This window comes from Nicotiana tomentosiformis, chromosome 2 (assembly GCF_000390325.3).
Source record: "Nicotiana tomentosiformis chromosome 2, ASM39032v3, whole genome shotgun sequence".
Taxonomy (NCBI): domain Eukaryota; kingdom Viridiplantae; phylum Streptophyta; class Magnoliopsida; order Solanales; family Solanaceae; genus Nicotiana; species Nicotiana tomentosiformis.
The window spans coordinates 87,401,435-87,419,896 of NC_090813.1; the positions used below are offsets into that span (position 1 = coordinate 87,401,435).

At 37.5% G+C, this 18,462-nt stretch overlaps 3 protein-coding genes across 3 annotated transcripts; all 3 read right to left on the reverse strand.

Annotated features, from left to right (window-relative positions):
* Nucleotides 1-954: 954 nt before the first annotated feature.
* Nucleotides 955-3,380, reverse strand: LOC104114496 (protein trichome birefringence-like 19). The gene is made up of 3 exons (XM_009624953.4): nt 3,212-3,380; nt 2,408-2,965; nt 955-1,884 (listed from the first exon to the last, which is right to left on the reverse strand). The coding sequence occupies exons 2-3, from the start codon at nt 2,963-2,965 to the stop codon at nt 1,117-1,119; spliced, it is 1,326 nt and encodes a 441-aa protein (XP_009623248.1). The 5' UTR covers nt 3,212-3,380; the 3' UTR covers nt 955-1,116.
* Nucleotides 3,381-5,091: 1,711 nt separating this feature from the next.
* Nucleotides 5,092-9,852, reverse strand: LOC104114494 (protein trichome birefringence-like 19). The gene is made up of 2 exons (XM_009624951.4): nt 8,855-9,852; nt 5,092-5,962 (listed from the first exon to the last, which is right to left on the reverse strand). The coding sequence occupies exons 1-2, from the start codon at nt 9,338-9,340 to the stop codon at nt 5,174-5,176; spliced, it is 1,275 nt and encodes a 424-aa protein (XP_009623246.1). The 5' UTR covers nt 9,341-9,852; the 3' UTR covers nt 5,092-5,173.
* A 136-nt stretch (nt 9,853-9,988) lies between these two features.
* Nucleotides 9,989-12,799, reverse strand: LOC104114495 (protein trichome birefringence-like 19). The gene is made up of 2 exons (XM_009624952.4): nt 12,203-12,799; nt 9,989-10,985 (listed from the first exon to the last, which is right to left on the reverse strand). The coding sequence occupies exons 1-2, from the start codon at nt 12,686-12,688 to the stop codon at nt 10,191-10,193; spliced, it is 1,281 nt and encodes a 426-aa protein (XP_009623247.1). The 5' UTR covers nt 12,689-12,799; the 3' UTR covers nt 9,989-10,190.
* Between the last annotated feature and the right edge of the window lie 5,663 nt (nt 12,800-18,462).

An 18,462-nucleotide genomic window follows, 5' to 3' on the forward strand; every position in this document is an offset into this window, starting at 1 on the left:
AAAGCTAGGAGAAGGAGTTGACATTGATGGAGTTGTCTATTTCTTTAACAATAGCTATAAAAGTAATTATGACACCACTTAAAATCTTTGTGAAATGGAACAACGTAAAATATCATGAGGTAATTTTAAATCACCTACTGGATTCGAAAGTATAGATTCTATAGTCACTTTATTAATCACAATGATATGTATTAGTACTAATTTTGTCGTCTGCAATAAAATTCTAGTTTGTACTTCAGATGTTTTACGGATTTTCGGAGCTTCTCTTTTTCAGAGTGTGAATACATTCTGGTTGATTGCGCTTCTTGGACTTTGATTAAAGACAGGCTTGGTTCGGCTGAAAATTTGGCCCATAACAAATGGACCAAATTGTCAACCTATTGTTGGAAAAAAAAAAATCAGAAATAGTCAAATTTACAATTGTTAATTGAAAAATAGCCACAGTTTCAAAAGTAATCGAAATTTAGTCACTTTTTCATGTAAAGATAAAATCTGAACAAAAACACCCTTAAAAATCCGGAAAAATTCCAGCATAATATGCTGGAGTTTGAATTTTTTACATATGAGATTCCAGCATAATGTGCTGGAGTTCCAACATAATATGCTGGAAGCTTATATACAGAAGCTCCAATGTCCATCATATTATGCTGGAACTTTCCGTATACTGGAGTTCCAACATAATATGCTGAAAGTTTATACACAAAAGCTCCATAATCCAGCATACTATGTTGGAACTTTCTGTGTTTCAGCAAAATAGTGGCTATTTTTTAGTGAGTTTGCAAACGTTGGCTATTTTTCAATTACCAGTCCGAAAACTGGCTAGCCCGTGCTATTTTTACCCTATTGTTTGGGCAAGAAAATTTAGACCATATATTATGATGTCAATTTCCGCTTAAGCAGTATTGACATACTCATAATAAATAGCATTAGCATATTGGTTAAAAGTTGCGCCGGTGACAAATATTTTTCTATAGATGTCCTTATAGAGATTATGTTGAAATATAAAAATATTACATAAACATTTAAAAAGTTATTATACGGTTGTTACCAAATTCTAAAGATGTATATAAATTATTACTGTCCTGAAGAATGAGTGGTGCTATTCCAAGCTTCAACTCATTCTGCTTCCATCTTCAAAATGGATAGCAAAAGCTCATTCCATGTATCAACAGGACCTGGCATACACCAATGCACACAATCAGCTAATTTCTTCTCATTTGGCCAATGTCCATAATGATTTGGATGCCCATCTGGCCTCAGTAACATGGCTTCACTTGTATCTAACAATCGAAACTTGACACCCCTTTTGTTGCCTTCTCTTTGTGCTGCCTTAAATTCCTCCAATTGAGTCAAATACATTTGTAATGTATATCCATCCAACTTAATATCTTGATTCGTGAAGGGCCTTGTTCTGTTGCAATTCCCTCCTTTATTCCATTCCCCATTCTCAAAATGTTGAGGGGAGAATGGTCTTAGTATTACCAATCGACTCTTTAATCTTTTGAGATTTAGAAGTGTCTTGAAAGCTGTACGAAACGCCATTCTGTATCCATAATAATGGCTTAGTTTTGTGGTGTTCTTTTCATTGCATTTGTGACATCCAATGAGCTGACCGTTTTCGTAGTACAAAAATGGCCTAAAGAACCATTGTCCTCCGGAGATTATGACAGTATCAGCTTTGTGAACTTGACTTGCCCAGACATGATCGGCCTCGTCTAGATACAGATCCATGAGACTGTTGTATGAATAGCCATTAGGATCAGATTCATAGGATTTAATCAACTGTGGAGACCATAGGGCTATGATTGCGAAGTTGTAATCTTTATACAACCAACGCCTGAATCTCGCGTCCTTAGTCTCTGATACGTCTACAGGAATGGCCGCCTGAAATATGGCGCAAGATATTTTGATCAGAAAGAATGTAGAAATATAAAAAAATAAAAATAAAAAAACTGCTGAGCTTTTGTGAATAAACTTTGATTTTGCCAATTCTCATATCATTATTGGACTAACTTTGTTCTTTCATTAGCATAGTCGACTAAAGTCACAGGGTTTTTTCCACCCTTATTCCTGTTATTCCCTGAACCAGCCAGAAAACTTCCCTCATGCCATTTGACTTGCATAAACGAAACCATCATATTAATGCGACCAATAAGAACAAGTGATTATTTATAGCAGGTCTAATTTGGTAACCTGGAATAGGGAAGGATACGTTCGTTACATTGTTAGTGCATATAAGTTAAATCATTTATAAATTGTCGATTCAACATGGCTACACCAGTAAAAGAGTATATTGAATAAAGTTTAATGAAAATATAAAGTCAGTAAATGAGGAATTAAATTTAGGATTAGGTGAAAACAGAGTAATGGAAGCACAAAGGGTCCTACTGTTAAGAACAAGACTTACACTAGCTAGCAGGCACACCAGTGACTGCATCTGGTTTCTTGCTAGTGAGTCTCCAACAAAAGCCAAAGTCTTATCACGTACAAGTTCCAAGAATTGCATAGCATCAAAAAGTGGCAGCTCACAATCATCTGGCTTCCATCTCCAGTGTATAAAATCACGATCCGGTCTTCCAAATTTCATGCAATTTTGTCGATCATCGATTGCGCAGTTTGTCTCATTTGTATAGTATGGTCCATTTGGATATGATACCCATTTTCCCACAAAGATGTTGCATGTTTGTTGCTTTTTCCCTACTTTTTCTGAATGATTAATGCTAGTAATTCCAACAGACTGCAGTTGGGTGATTGCCTCATGTTTTTGCTGATCAAAAGGGACTGATTTATTGAGGGTTGTTTCAAGATTTTGCAGCAAAGAATCAGTGGTAGTATTATATGAGGAGAAGGTGATTTTGACTAGGAGTACTAATGTTAAGATTGGTAGAACAACTTTTCTAAAGCTTTCCAACAGCATATAAATGTACTTCCAACGGGGAAGCTCTGCTCCACCACCACCCTTCATCTGCAAGTGACGTTTTCGAAGATCAAAATTTTGTGAGCAATTTATATACTAGCTAGTACTAGGAAAATCAATCATAGAAAAAACTACTGTTACTGTATATGTTTGGAGTTTGGTATTATGGGCTAAATGATTATTATCTTGGTGAATTCTTTCAAACTTGACTAATATTCTGGTTTTTAAATCTAATAAGCAGCATATCATACATGAAGCAAAGTCGCTTATGATAAAAAGGAAAATAAACGTTACCTTATATGGTTCAACAAACAACGAAAATTATTACTAAATCCCTTGAAAGTTGAAGAGTAAAATATTCTCAAAGATTAAAGAATAGTATATATATATCGCAAACCAACACTTCAAGCTAGACAGATATTTTTGCCACTAAGATTTATATAAATGTTTTAAATACTGCCATAGATACACAGTACATTCCATATCTTATGTAAACATGGTTACTAAGCAATCGATCGTCCTAGGTTCACATGAGAGCTCTTACTATCATTAATAAAAGTGATTCAAAAACTTAATTTACTCTGTTGGATAGTTAGAGTTACTCACTTTTAATTAATTGGACAATGATTATGTTGTCCGTTTTCAATAACTTTCAGAGGAAAAAGGTGAAAGAGTTTGTTGGAGACTTAAAACATGGCGTAGCTTGGTGGCAATTAGCTGAATGATGAGGACTTTGCATTGCTTTTATTTCCTTCTTATCTATGCACCATTTTTGCCTTTTTAGTACAAAGTTTCACGTGTGATCCGCCTTTGATAAAAATAGTTTCCTTGAATTTCAAACTTTTATTTACTCTTCGCATACATTGACCAACCACTTGAAAAGCACATACAAATAAAAATCAAGCAAAATTATTATACTCGAGTTAAATTGATTGAATCAGTGAACACGTCATGGCCCAACTCAGTTGAAGTATACTTCGGCAATTTGGATTGAAAAAATGTGTTTTAGTCTAACTTGTCCGTCTTTATTTTCTAACAGATGAAAGCACAGTAACAAACAAAAGTCGAAATTTTAGAAACTAACTTAAAAGAATAAGAGTTGGAAATTTGTGTTTTTTAAATTCAAATAGTTTTGATTATGATTTATGAACAACCTTAATATTCTCTTGCAGAGTGGACAAAAATACCAATTGAGTGGATTTAGCAATCTCTGGAAATAGTATAGTTCATGAATCATGAGATAGAAGATGAATTTCTTTTTCTTGTCCGTGAGTTTAAAGACAAATTGTATGAAAAGACACAGAGATGATAGATCAAACTAATAATTCATTTTCCCCAAATATGACTATTTCACATATTTAATCTAAAAAGAGAAAACTCAATTAGGTAACAGCTTTTAAAAATAAAATAAAATAAAACTCTAGATTTGAATTTGTAACGCTGCAATTCGAGTTTTAGCCTCATGGCGACTTGCCTTTCGTTGCAGGGGCCTGCTTCTATATCAAGATGACATTAAATTAATTAAATTGACACTAAATTGTGGCATTTTGCAGGCTAAAATTTCCAAGCTAATCTAGATCTCCTACCTAAACTTGTAATGGATCATGAGTACATGTTGGTTGTGTTAGTAAAATCGGTGTTCGAAACCATAAAATCAGAGAAGCAAAAAAACATTAGTTTAATCAACAAAACGTAAAATAATTTCGAGCCTTGTGTCCTTAAGTAATTTAATGCCCTCGCTGTTACTCAAGGTTTTGGATTAATTCTTGCCATGATAGAATGGAATAACTATGCTCTGATAGCGGCACTACAAATCACAGAATTTCAGTGAACTCAACAAACGGAGCAAATCACACTTGATACTTATGTTTATTTAGAAAATAATACAACAAATGCAGAAAAGAGAGAAGTTTTCAGATTTTTCTGTGTATGAAAAATGAGACCAAGCATCTAAATTGATAGACAAAGGAAGGGTGAAATAAAGAAGAGCAATCCAAAATGTGCCTCTTTCCATTCACACTCGTTAGAAAAATCCCAACAGATTGCATATAATGTAACTTGTCATTTATCAAGTTTTAGATTCATTTCTCTAATGATCATATTTTAATTGCGTTTTGAACGAATTGAAAGATTTGTCTTCTACTTCCCTGAATTCGGAACCAACCTATCGACTATAGAGTCCTCAAAAGAATAAATGATCATTAGAAACAAAAATACATAAAAAATCAAAGTACAATAATGTATAGTTTAGCTCTCTCACTGAAGCTTTTCAACTAGGAATCTGGTGCCTTCCATCTTGAACATATGAAACAAGAAATCAGCCCAAGAATCAATAGGACCAGGCAAGCACCAATGAACACAATCATTTACCACATTTTCATTAGGCCAATGCCCATATTTACTTGGGTGACCATCTGGTCTCAACAACATTGCTTGTGTTGTATCCATCAATCTGAATCTCTTCCCCTTCATCTTTCCTTCCTTCTCTGCAACCTTAAACTCTTCAACTTGGATCCTATATTGCTCCAAGCTTTGACCTTCCGACGCAGTCTCATTACTTCTGAATGGCCTTGTCTTTATGCAATCTCCTCCCTTATTCCAGTCCCCGCCTTCATAATGAGAAGGTGCAAAAGTTCTAAGAATCGCTACACCCTTAAAATTTTCTACGTCGTTGATAGCTTTAAGAGCAGTTCTGAATGCCCTTTGGTAGGCATAGTTATGTGGGAGTTCAGTAACATTTGGCAGTCCACAATACCTGCAGCCGACTAGTTGGTTGTTTTCGTAGTAGACACTGCACCGGGCAAACCAGTGGCCGGCGTTTAAGATGATGTAGTCATATCCCCCAATTAGGGTGGTCCACTTCTCATCTGCTTCATCTAGGTAAAGGTTGTAGAGTCCAGTATGGCATGGACCATCTGCATCTGCTTCTTTCGTTGAAACCAAAAATGGTGACCAATTTATTGCTAGGGTGAAGTTGTAAGTTGTGTATTTGTACTTTTTGAAAGATTGATCTGGATTGTCAGAGATATCAACAGGATATTCCACCTAAAAACACAAAAAGAAGTAAAAAAAGCATATCAGTTTTTTTATTACTTCTTGATTTTGTTTTTAGATTAGTCTAGTGCTAACTATGGGACATGAAGTAGAGCGGTGTTTAGCAAAGCATCCGATTGTCCGGAGCAATTCCGGGCTTACTATAAAGAGTTTTATCTAAACCAAAAAATAAGATTAATACAAGAACAATGGTCATGGTTGTTAATGATTTAGTCAAGCTAATCTCAACAAAAACATTTTATGTATTTCTGTATTTCGCCTTAGTTGTATTCGTTGCGCGAACAAATACAATCGATACATGTTGTACCTTTTATACATGTATACAGTCGATATAAGTTGTATCCTTTGTATACACACTTATATTTCGCCTTGTTTACGGTTGATACATATTGTGTTCGTTGCACGAATAAATACAATTGCACGAACGAACACAGTTGATACACGTTTTATTCGTGTGAACGAATACAGTTGACACTAGTTGTATTCGTTGCACGTTTGAATACAAGTGATACAAATTAGTAACAATTGAATAGTAGCTACAAATAGTAATTAGGCAAACTATAGTTACTAGACTCTAAACTAGAGTGATTTATGAAAATTCCTCTATTATACTATTATTGGGAACACAAGAGACTTTCTGACGATTAAGAATTCCTCCTATTGTCTGCTTTTCTTTTCTTGTATAGCACTCCTACTTTGTTATTTTAATTTTTTGAGGGATGATTAATAATGAAATGAGAAAAAACTTTTGAATAAGGGAAAAATCACGGCCTCGGGATGAGCAACTGATATCACTATAGCAAGAAATTTTTCACTTTGTAGGTCCGAGTAAAATACTCCAAAGACCACTACAACACTCAAAAGAAATAACCCTCCTTTGATATTCTCACCTCACTACAATATCGTTTACTCTCTCTATTTTTCTCACAGACTATTTTCTTATATCCTGTCTGTGAAGCTTCACTCTTTCTTTCTCTCTTTGTTGGTGTGTAGAAATGAGAGCCGAAACTCTCCTTTTATAGCCGAAGCCTCACTCTGTGAAGCCTACTATATTTGACAATTTGCACATATTTCTTTTTCTTCAATGTTAACAATTCAACAATGTTGGCTGCCAAACCAAAGAAATTCAACGTCGGCCGCCAAACCAAAGAAATTCTCAGGCAAGTATTTTCCTTAGGCACATGCCTATTATTTTGGCTTTTGAATGAGATGGACTCCATCAATTTTGTCTTTAGATTAGTTTAGCGCTAACTATAGCACATGAATTAGAGCGGTGTTTAGCAAAGCATCGCATTGTCCGGAGCAATTCCGGACTTACTATAAAGAGTTGTATCAAAACCAAAAAAATAAGATTATTTTGGTACCAACCATATTCATTGTTTACTTTTTCAAGTCATATATATAGATTATACATTCATTGTACACAATTATACATACATATATAATACATAAATTGTGAATATATTATAACCTTCACCGACTATTTTTAGTTTAATCAGTTGAGTGGACGACTATTTGGGTTAATTATTCGTATAAGAACCATAATCATGGTTGTTAATGATTTAGTCAAACAAATCTCAAGAGGGGCATAATTATCTTTTTTATGTCTTACATTTCTAAGGAGCAAGTTATGACCCCATTCTCTAACAATTTTTCATGATACATTATTTTAAGGGGAAAAGCTCCATGGATCTAGCTAAATAGTCGTATTATAATATTATTGGGAACACAAGACACTTTCTGAGGATTAACAAGCAATATGACAAATTTCACGCTGGCCCCCGATGTTCCTCCTATTGTCTGCTTTTCTTTTCTCTTGTATAGTACTTTGTTATTTTAATATTTTGAGGGATGATTAATAATGAAATGAGAACAAACTTTTTTGGACTAGATGAAATCATTTCCAAATGACAATGACTTTATTATTATATACTATATTTTAATTTGACAGTGGTTTGTGACTAGACTGGCATCTCCGTTGAGCAGTTGGATGTGCTACGACGTCGTACTCTTTCACATCACATTTTATACTCACGACTCACGAGGTTGTGCTTACTCCAAAGCCCTCTGTGCACCCTTTCCATCGAAAAATCATCAGTGAGTGCAGAACTTTACATTTCCAGTCCTCCATCTTACTGTTAATGGCCATATTTGCCGTTAATCCTATACTTTTTTGTCTCAATTTATATGTCATATTCTTTTAATTATTTTTAAAAAACACATATTTTCTTATTTAAAATAATTTAATTTTAACTTTTTAGTTTTATCATATAAATAATATGTTTCGTTTTAAATCACGAATTCTAAATTTTTATTTACTCTTTTTAAGGTTGTCTCCAATTAAACGTTGTCACATACTCACATTATTAGAGGAGAGGGAGTACATTTTACTATATCTCAGAAGTCACAACTTTATTCTGGAAATTAAAACACTAAAATTTCACCAAAATCTTGGAAAGCTCTAGCCTTAGCCCTTAGGTAGACCAAATCTTCTATTAACCATTATGCATCAACAAGCTAAGCAAAGTGCATCCAACTAGCTAATCCAAACTAGAGTTTTCACCAAACTAAGATAAACTATAAAAGAATATAGTAGAAGCAAATAATTTACCACACACCGACAACTAGATGCGGATTCAGAATTTAAATCTAATGGGTTTAACTTACAAAATTTTTAGTATTAAACTTATTATATTTTTAAAATTATAAATTCATATCTATTATGAATTTTTACATTTAAATTTTTACTCCGCGTCAAAAGTTTTGAATTCAATTAAAACCTAGTAACTACATTCGCCCTGCCAGCAAGTACAGTCTATGCAAATGGAAGAAAATAAAAAGCTTAAACAAAATTAATAAAAATTGCAGAGGAGAGAATGGTACCCGGCCCAGGAGGCAAATCAAGGACTGCATGTGGTTTCTTCCAACTGAGTCACCGACAATTGCCAAAGACTTGTTTCTGACCATATCCAAAAACTGAAACGGGTTAAAAATGGGGAGCTCACATCCACTAGGCTTCCACCTCCACTTCAAGTAATCACTATCAGGTCTACCATACTTCATACAATTTTGGTGCTCATGGATTTCAGAGCAGGTCATATTCGTATAATATGGAGCATCCGGATTCCTAACCCATTCTCCACTGAAAATATCGCAAGTCTTGGGTTCTTTAATCTTTATCTTTCGCTCCTCAGCATGGTATGTGGGTGAAATTTCAGATGGATATTGGGTTACTAAATCTGCTGGGTACCAATTAAAGGGGTGGTAAAGAGGGATAAGACCCAGAACTGTAACTGCTAAAACTATAAGTAGAAATATTCTTGGAGTTCTTTGAGCTGAAGTGGAGTATTTCCCAAAGGGAAGCTCCATTTCTGTGAACTGCTTCAATGGAGAGTTGAAAAGGAAATTAGAGATGGGAGAAAGGAGCAAAGGTAAACTGTTAAAAATACATAGTGCATGTAGTTTTACATCTATGTTGACTCGGTGAATGTGCTAATCCCATTATAAGTACAATTCCCCCTAATTCAACCTTGGTCAGAAAAAGTTCAAAGTTATCTCTAAATCTTACAAAATTAGTCATTTGTACCTTCCGTAAAACATTTAAGCATATTAATCCAAAAGTTTAAAATACTATAAAAAGTCCCCACAGCCTAGAACTACTCATTTGTTATAAATGACTTTTAGCTCTCTGTCACGCTTCTGCGGATTTGTGAAATTCTAGGCAGCGAATGGGTTGAAGGAGAAAAAGTGGTGGTACAATATGCAATGGTGGTGGTACTAGAAATAGAGGGAGGAAAATTGTCGGTGGGTTGGGTGTCTCATAAATACCACTAGTGTTGTAAAACACTTATTTGGCATAACGTGTGGTGACTGATTAGTTGTCTCCGGTAGAAAGTAGAAAGTTTGAGATTAAGGTGAACCAAACGCTGAAATTTGATGGGCAAAATACAAAATTGGTCAAACTGGAATCATAGTGCAGTCTTGATCAATAGCTGCAGCAAGCAACCATATATACTCTTTGGTCAATGGGGAGAAATATCATTAGCTCTATAAAATGCAACAAGGCTTTTCTTTTTTTCACTTTTCTAGCAGTGCTATGGTTACATCTTCACATCAACCATAACTATCCAAGAAACAGAGTTCCTCTTTAAATCACAACAACAATCCTAGAATAAATTGAACAAATAAAAAATCAGAGTACATTGTATTGTTTAGCTCCTCATTGAAGCTTTTCCTCTAGGGATCTGGTGCCCTCCATCTTGAACATATGAAACAAGAAATCAGCCCAAGAATCAATAGGACCAGGCAAGCACCAATGAACACAGTCATTGTACAATACCACATTCGCATTTGGCCAATGCCCATATTTACTTGGATGACCATCTGGTCTCATTAACATTGCTTGTGTTGTGTCCATCAATCTGAATCTCTTCCCCTTCGTCTTCCCTTCTTTCTCTGCAGCCTTAAACTCTTCAACTTGGATCTGGTATTGCTCCAAGCTTTGACCTTCCAATGCGGTCTCATTACTTCTGAACGGCCTTGTCCTTACACAATCCCCTCCACTATTCCAGTCCCCACCTTCAAAATGAGAAGGTGCAAAAGTCCTAAGAATCGCCACACCCTTAAAATTTTCTAAGTCGTTGATGGCTTTAAGAGCAGTTCGGAATGCCCTTTGGTACGCATAGTTAAGTGGGAGTGCAGTGACATTTGGCAGTCCACAGTACCTGCAGCCAACTCGTTGTTTGTTCTCGTAGTAGACGCTAATCCGGGCAAACCAGTGGCCAGCGTTTAAGATGACATAGTCGTATCCTTCAATTTCGTTGGTCCATTTTTCGTCTGCTTCATCAAGGTAAAGGTTGAAGACTCCAGTATGGCTTGGACCATCTGCATCTGCTTCTTTAGTTGACACCAAAAATGGTGACCAATATGTTGATAATGTAAAGTTGTAAGTTTTGTATCTTAACTTTTTGAAAGCTTGATCTGGATTATCAGATATATCCTCAGGATATTCCACCTAAAAGAAAGAAAAGAAGATCAAAATTTGTATTACTTCGTTGATCATTCTCACTTTGATTTGTTTTTAGATTAGTTTAACACTAATTATGGTACTTACAGTAGCATGTGAGGTGTTTAACAAGAATCAAGTTGTTCCTAAAATATTCTCGGGTTTGCTATAAGGAGTAGTAATAAAATATAAGAGGCATGGTCATAGTTGTTAATGATATAGTCAAACAAATCTCTAGAAGGGCACAATTATCTTTTTATGTCTTGACATTTCTAAGAAGCAAGTTATGATCCCGCTTTACCCGGCTTGGATTCTCTAATAATTTGTCACCATACATTTTCTTAAGATATACTTTAATGGGAAAAGCTCTTTGGATCTAGCTAAATAGTCGTACTATAATATTGGGGACAAAAGCGACCTTCGGAGGATTAAAATTCAATATGTCAAATTTCACGCTGTCACTCAATGTTCTTCTCAGTCTCTGCTCTTCTTTTCTTGTAACCTTTTTTATCTTTCGATGGAGAATGAATTAAAGAATGAGAAAGAAACTTTATTAGACTAGAGGAACCAACTTTCAAAAAGAGAATGACTATATTCTTAAAAATTTCGTTTTTACCACACAAAAAAAAGGGTAGAAAAATTCAAAAGCATAGTTTCAATAATTTGTACTAGTTAAATGGTTAATATATTCTAATTTGATGATATGGATTATGACTAGATTGGCATCCACTTTGAACATTTAGATGTGATTAACCGACGTCGTAACGTGCCCTATCTATCACATTTTATACTCACGAGATTGTGATTACTCCATACTCCATAGCCCCCCTATGCTCCTTTCCCTTCCAAAATTTATCAATGAGTACAAAACTTTACATTTCCAGTCCTCCATTTTACTTTTAATAATCATTTTCCCCATTAATCCTATACTCCATTTTACTACCTTTTACAACTTCATTCTGGAAAATAATACGCGCGTTGACCCATCAATGGCGTCTTCCGCGAAATTTACACCTAAATCTTGAAAATTTCTAGCCTTAGATAGACAAATCCTCAATTAATCCTAAATTATGAACTCAACAACAAGCTAAGTACATCCTAGTTACTCATCCAAGCTAGAAGCAGTAATTCATCGCAGATCGGCAAGCACTATCTATGCAAATGGAAGTAAAATTAAGAAAAACTTTAACCAAAATTAAGATGAATTGCAGAGAAGAAAATGGTACCCGGCCCAAGAGGCAAATCAAGGACTGCATTTGATTTCTTCCAACTGAATCACCAACAAGTGCCAAAGACTTGTTTCTAACCATATCTAAAAACTGAAAAGGGTTGAAAATGGGGAGCTCACATCCATTAGGCTTCCACCTCCACTTCAAGTAATCAGAATCCGGTCTTCCATACTTCATACAATTTTGGTGCTCATGGATCGCAAAACAAGTCATATTCGTATAATATGGAGCATCCGGATTCCAAACCCATTCTCCACTGAAAGTATCGCATGTTTCTGGCTCTTTAATCTTTATTTTCTGCTCCTCAGCATGGTATGTGGGTGATATTTCAGATGGATATTGGGTTACTAAATCTGCTGGGTACCAATTCAATGGGTGGTAAAGAGGGATAAGACCCAGAACTATAACTGCTAAAACTAAAAGTATGAATATTCTTGGGGTTCTTTGAGTTGAAGTGGAGTATTTCCCAAAGGGAAGCTCCATTTGTGGGAGCTTTCTTCAATGGAGGGTTGAAAAGGAAAGTATAGATGGGAGAAAGGAGCAGAAAAGTATAAGATGTTTAAAATACGTAGTGGATGTAATTAAAGGGGGACCAGTTGGCACATGTATGTTGACTCTGCAAACGCGCTAGTCCTATATTATAAGCTTAATTTTTCTTGGTATTAAGTACTAATTCCACCTTAGTTAACACTTAACAGCCATGTTTTGGATCTTAATCACTGCAGATCCATGATTTAAAAATCAATAAGTACAATTTAATTATAGCACACGTATATATGTGTATAATTCACTGTCTCTAGACTATAGAGGACATTCTTTTAAGGAAAAGACTCAAATTTATTCTGATATTCGTAAAATTAGTTATTCATAACCTTCGTTAAATAATTAAATGTACTGATCTAAAAGTTTAAAATAGTAAAAAATTCTTACATCCTAAAACTACTCATATGTTACAAATGACTTTTAGCTCTCTGTCACGAAGCTTCTGCTGATATGTGAAACCTAGGCAGAGACATTAGAGGGAAAAAAAACTAGACGGAGAATGGGAGGAAGGAGAAATGTGGTGGTACAATATGCAATGGCGTTGGTACTAGAATAAGGAGTGGAATCTTGTCGGTGAGTTTAGGTGGCTCATATGTGCCACTAGTGTTCTAAATCAATTTGGCATAATGAGTGGTGGCTGATTAGTTGTCGCCAGTAGATGGGTAATTGAGGACACGTTTGTATAATACATTTTTTTGTCCCATCACATACAAAAAAGAAAAAGAAAAATACTAGACAATATTATAATGGATTTAATTTTTATGTATAGTGCATGGGTCAAAATCCGCCCTTAGAATATTCAGGGCGATGTAGCATCACACGAAGAATCCTCAAACTGTCACTTATTAAGATGGTCCGAGAAGCCGTAAGGCCCGCGATCGAAGAGTTGATGAAAGTCGTAGTCAAGATGTCAACAAGGAATCAAGGATTGATGTCGAAGTCGAGGTCGAGTACGTTCAATAGAACTGTAACGGCTAGTTTTCAAGATAGGATATCAAAGAAAATATTCCTTTTGGTATTCTCTGCACTTGTACTTTTAGAGGTTTCTTGGAAGTATGTCACATATAAATAGAATAAGAAACAATGATAGGGGGACATTCATTTGTGAGAAAAGCACTTTGACAAAAGGATTCGGTCTTCACTCGATACAAAGATCTACTTTTCACTGAAATTCTTATCTACACTTTACCATTAGATCCGAGAAATTCTCGATTATTCAAGGATTTGTCTTTCAATCATTGTCAAGCGGAAGGTTCATTTATTCCACTTTTTATTGATTGAATCATTCCCCTTATCTACTTAAATGGCATTTATTATTGCACATCGAATATTATATGTTACACCACTGTTCTTGATTTTTCAGGGCATTTATCACGTGGTTCCTTTACTATCCGCTTGAACACCTATCAATTGCTTCTTTTTTTTTTAATATTAAGATCTAAGGATATTATTATTAACTAGGATTAACCTTTGTTTATATAAATTTAATTATTTGAACCAAGATTTATATTTTTAGTCAAACAATTTTACGTCGTCTATGGGGATTTCTTAGTTAAATGTTTAGTTTCCGCTAGATCCACAACTAACACGAGTCACTAACGTACAAAACCCAAGATCTCCTTTCTTAGTATATACAAAACCCTACATGGAAGGTAACCGAGAAGAAAGGACGGGAATAACAAGTGACCTCTCAACCAACCTCATGAACGCCATCAATGAAAGCATATATTAGGACGGCATCAACCATATATCAGGACAGTCGCCGCGCCCTCCCCCCGCTACGAAGAAGGTCCATCCGGACCAAGGGCGGGAACTCATCGGAATGATAAAGGTATGCCCCCTATTATCTGCTCACAATTTTGTGTGTCACCAACAGATATAGTCTACGCCCTGGGGAAGCTCGGGCCAAAAGTGAAGTGGCCGCCAAAGATGAGATCTGACCCTAATACCATAAAATCTGACGCCCTCTATGAGTTCCACCAGGAACGAGGGCACAAAACTGAAGATTGCATCGCCCTAAGGCAAGAAGTTGTTAACATGTTACGACAAGGACACCTTAAAGAGCTACTAAGCAATAGGGGAAGAACCAATTTTGCCAGAGGACGCGAACATCAAGGGCCGCCTAAGCCACCCTCACCAGCGCGTACCATCAACATGATCATCGGCGGCGACGACGACGCCTCTATCAATAACGTGAAGTTTACCACTACCCACAAACTCAAGTGGTCTATCACCCGCAAATGGTACGACGAACCCGAAGAAAGTATCATCTTCGACAAATCAGACGCCGACGGTTTGGCTTTTCCTCATAATGACGCACTCATTATTACTATGCAAATTTTAGATACTGATGTTAAACGCATTATGATAGATGACAGGAGTGGCGCGTGCATTATCCATCCCCGAGTACTTACCCAAATAAAACTCGAGGATAAGATAGTACCGTGCAACATCACTCTAATAGATTTTCACAATGCAGTTGAACGGAGATCAGGGAAATTACACTCTCTGTTCTAGCCGGTGGCGTAACTCTGGAAATAATATTCCACATCATGGACCAGGATACCGCGTACAACACCATAGTAGGACGACCGTGGATACACCCAATGAAAGTCGTCTCCTCCAGCTTGTACCAAGTCTTCAAATTCCCAACTCTGTGGGGAATATTCAGTATATGAGGGGAACAACGTGCATCCTGGGAATGCTACCGAATTACCTTAGACAGCACGGCCACCCAACAAAGAAAGGACAAAGAAAAAGAGGTGTAGCAATCGGTAGGGTCGAGATTGGAGCATGATATGACCGGGGATGACATCAAAGACCCCGACACGGTTGAAGCTGCAAGATCGACCATAGAGGACCTAGACCCCGTTCAATTAGACCCAAACGACCATAGCAAGAAGGCCTATATCGGTTACAAACTTCAGGAGTCAAGTAAATTCAGTCATTTCTTAGAACCTAACGCAGGCTTACTTGCTTTTAGCCATGCAGATATGCCAGGCATACCGAAGGAAATCGCCACGCACAAATTAAACGCCGACCCATTCCACTCCCCCTAGTGAGACAGATCATGCGTAAATTCAACCCCTCAATTAATGATGTAGTGCGCGGGGAGGTGGAAAAACTATTAGAAAATGGTTCCGTCAGAGAATCGAAGTACCCGAAGTGGGTCGCCAACATAGTAATGGTTAAAAAGAAGAATGGGAAATGGCAGATGTGCATGGATTTTACAGACTTGAACAAAGCATGTCCGAAGAACTCGTTCCCGTTGCCTCATATCGATGAAATAATTGATGCAACAGCCGGGCATGAACTACTAAGTTTCATGGACGCCTACTCAGGCTATAATCAAATCCTCATAGAATAGAAAGATCATGAAAAAACTACTTTCATCACCCACCAAGGAATGTATTGCTACAGGGTCATGCCTTTTGGACTAAAGAACGTAGTGGCTACTTATCAAAGGTTGGTAACAAGGTGTTCAAAGATCAGCTCGGTAAAACAATGGAAGTATATATAGACGACATGCTGGTCAAGTCAAAAAGGGGAGAAGACCGTATCGATCATCTGAAAGAAACTTTCGACATACTCAGACGGTATGGAATGAGGCTAGACCTAGAGAAATGCGCGTTTGATGTAGCCTCGGGAAAGTTCCTAGGGTTTTCTAGTATCACAACGAGGGATCGAGGTCAACCAAGACCAAATCAAAGCCATTGAGGGGATACCAGAACTCTTGACAACCAAAAAACAGGTCCAAAGGTTGACTGGTCACATCACCGCACTATCAAGGTTCATCTCGCGGTCATCGGATAGATGCCAAAAATTCTTTGGCTTACTTAAGAAAGACAACGGCCTCGAATGGACTTCCGAGTGCGTCCAAGCTCTGCGAGAACTAAAAGCATACATGTCATTGCCATCTCTACTTTCAAAGCCCAAATCGGGGAAACGTCTCCTCATCTATCTTGCTATATCTGAGGTAGCCGTAAGCGCAGTCTTAATTCGAAAAAACAAATATACTCAATCTCATATCTATTACATTAGCAAAACACTCGCCGACGCCGAGACGAGGTACCCACACCTTGAAAAATTGGCTTTATCCATAGTCGTAGCTTTACGAAAGCTTAGACTATATTTCCCCTTAAGAAGCATTTTGCATAAACCCGAGCTATCGGGAAGGCTGGCCAAATGGGCCATCGAGCTAAGCGAGCACGATATCACGTACCAGCCACGAACAGCGATAAAGTCAAAAGCGCTCGCTGACTTGGTCGCCAACTTCAGCGCAAAAATAATTCTTGAAGTCGAACGGGAAGCCGTCCAAACTTCCCTTCAAATACAAGACCTTTGGGTCCTATACATCGATGGCGCATCCAACGCTTTGGGGTCCGGACTGGGATACGTACTCGAAGTCCCCACAGGTGAAGTAATTCGCCAGTCCATAAGGTGCCCAGATATGACTAACAACGAGGCCGAGTATGAGGCCGTAATTACAGGGTTAAGACTAACACTCACTTACGGAGCTAAACGAATGAAACTACATTGTGATTCCCAGCTCGTAGTCAACCAAGTCATAGGGACTTTCCAAATCAAGGAACAAAGATTGCAAAAATTCCAGACCGAAATATGCAAACTGCTGCCCGAGTTCGACGAATGCCAGTTCGACCAAATCCCACGAGCACATAATGCCGAGGTAGATGGCCTCGCTAAACTAGCCACAACCACCAAAAACATCACAACCGGAGACAAAAACGTGGTTCACCGCCTCAACGCATCACTAGAACAAGTCGAGGTAAGAACCATAAACTTAACTTGGGACTGGCCCAATCGCGTTATCGCATACTTGCAGAACGACAGGCTCCCGGGTGATTAAAAAAAGGCAAAAAAACTGAGAATGCAAGCGGCCAGATACAGTATCCTCCATAACGACCTGTATAAGAGAACTTACGGTGGCCCTTTAGCGAAGTGTCTAAGCCCAAAGAAAACTCGGCGCGTCTTTGAAGAAGTCCACGAAGGCCATTATGGGGCTTATTCCGGCAATCGTACATTGGTCAGATGCCTCATACGGGCAGGATATTACTAGCCCACCATGAAAAAAGAGGTTGCAGGCTTCGTAAAAAGATACGAACAGTGCCAAAAGTACGCCCCAATAATTCACCAAGCAGGCGAACATCTCCACTCGGTCACCTCACCTTGGCCATTCATCAAATGGGGAATGGACATCATCCCCCCCTCCCAGCAAGGCGAGGTAATGTACGATTTCTTTTGATTTTAACTGACTATTTATTTAAGTGGGTGGAAGCAGGAGCTTTCGCACAAATATGGGAGCAGGAGGTAATCACCTTTATATGGAGAAATATCATATGCCGGTTCGGCCTCCCTAAAGAAATCAGCTGCGGCAACGGATCCCAGTTCACGGAAAAGAAAATCGCCGAATTTTTAGAGAAATGGCATATCAAAAGAATACTCTCAATCCCGTACCACCCCACGGGCAACGGGCAAGCAGAGTCCTTCAACAAATAGATAGTAAATATCATGAAGAAGAAGCTTGAGGACGCTAATGAACTGTGGCCGGAAGCACTACCAGAAGTATTGTGGGCATACCGAACAACTCTGTAAATGAGCACAGAAGAGACGCCCTACTCTTTGGTCTACGGGACCGAGGCAGTAATACCAGTCGAGGTCGGACAACCCAGCCTAAAGTACTCCCATGAGAGCAG

Coding starts and splice junctions, on each gene's coding strand:
- LOC104114495 (XM_009624952.4), bottom strand. CDS start 12,688: ATGGAGCTTCCCTTTGGGAAATACTCCACTTCAACTCAAAGAACCCCA. Junction 10,986..12,202: donor TGATTTGCCTCTTGGGCCGG/GTACCATTTTCT, acceptor TCTTTCTTTTAG/GTGGAATATCCTGAGGATAT.
- LOC104114494 (XM_009624951.4), bottom strand. CDS start 9,340: ATGGAGCTTCCCTTTGGGAAATACTCCACTTCAGCTCAAAGAACTCCA. Junction 5,963..8,854: donor TGATTTGCCTCCTGGGCCGG/GTACCATTCTCT, acceptor TTGTGTTTTTAG/GTGGAATATCCTGTTGATAT.
- LOC104114496 (XM_009624953.4), bottom strand. CDS start 2,965: ATGAAGGGTGGTGGTGGAGCAGAGCTTCCCCGTTGGAAGTACATTTAT. Junction 1,885..2,407: donor TGGTGTGCCTGCTAGCTAGT/GTAAGTCTTGTT, acceptor GCCATATTTCAG/GCGGCCATTCCTGTAGACGT.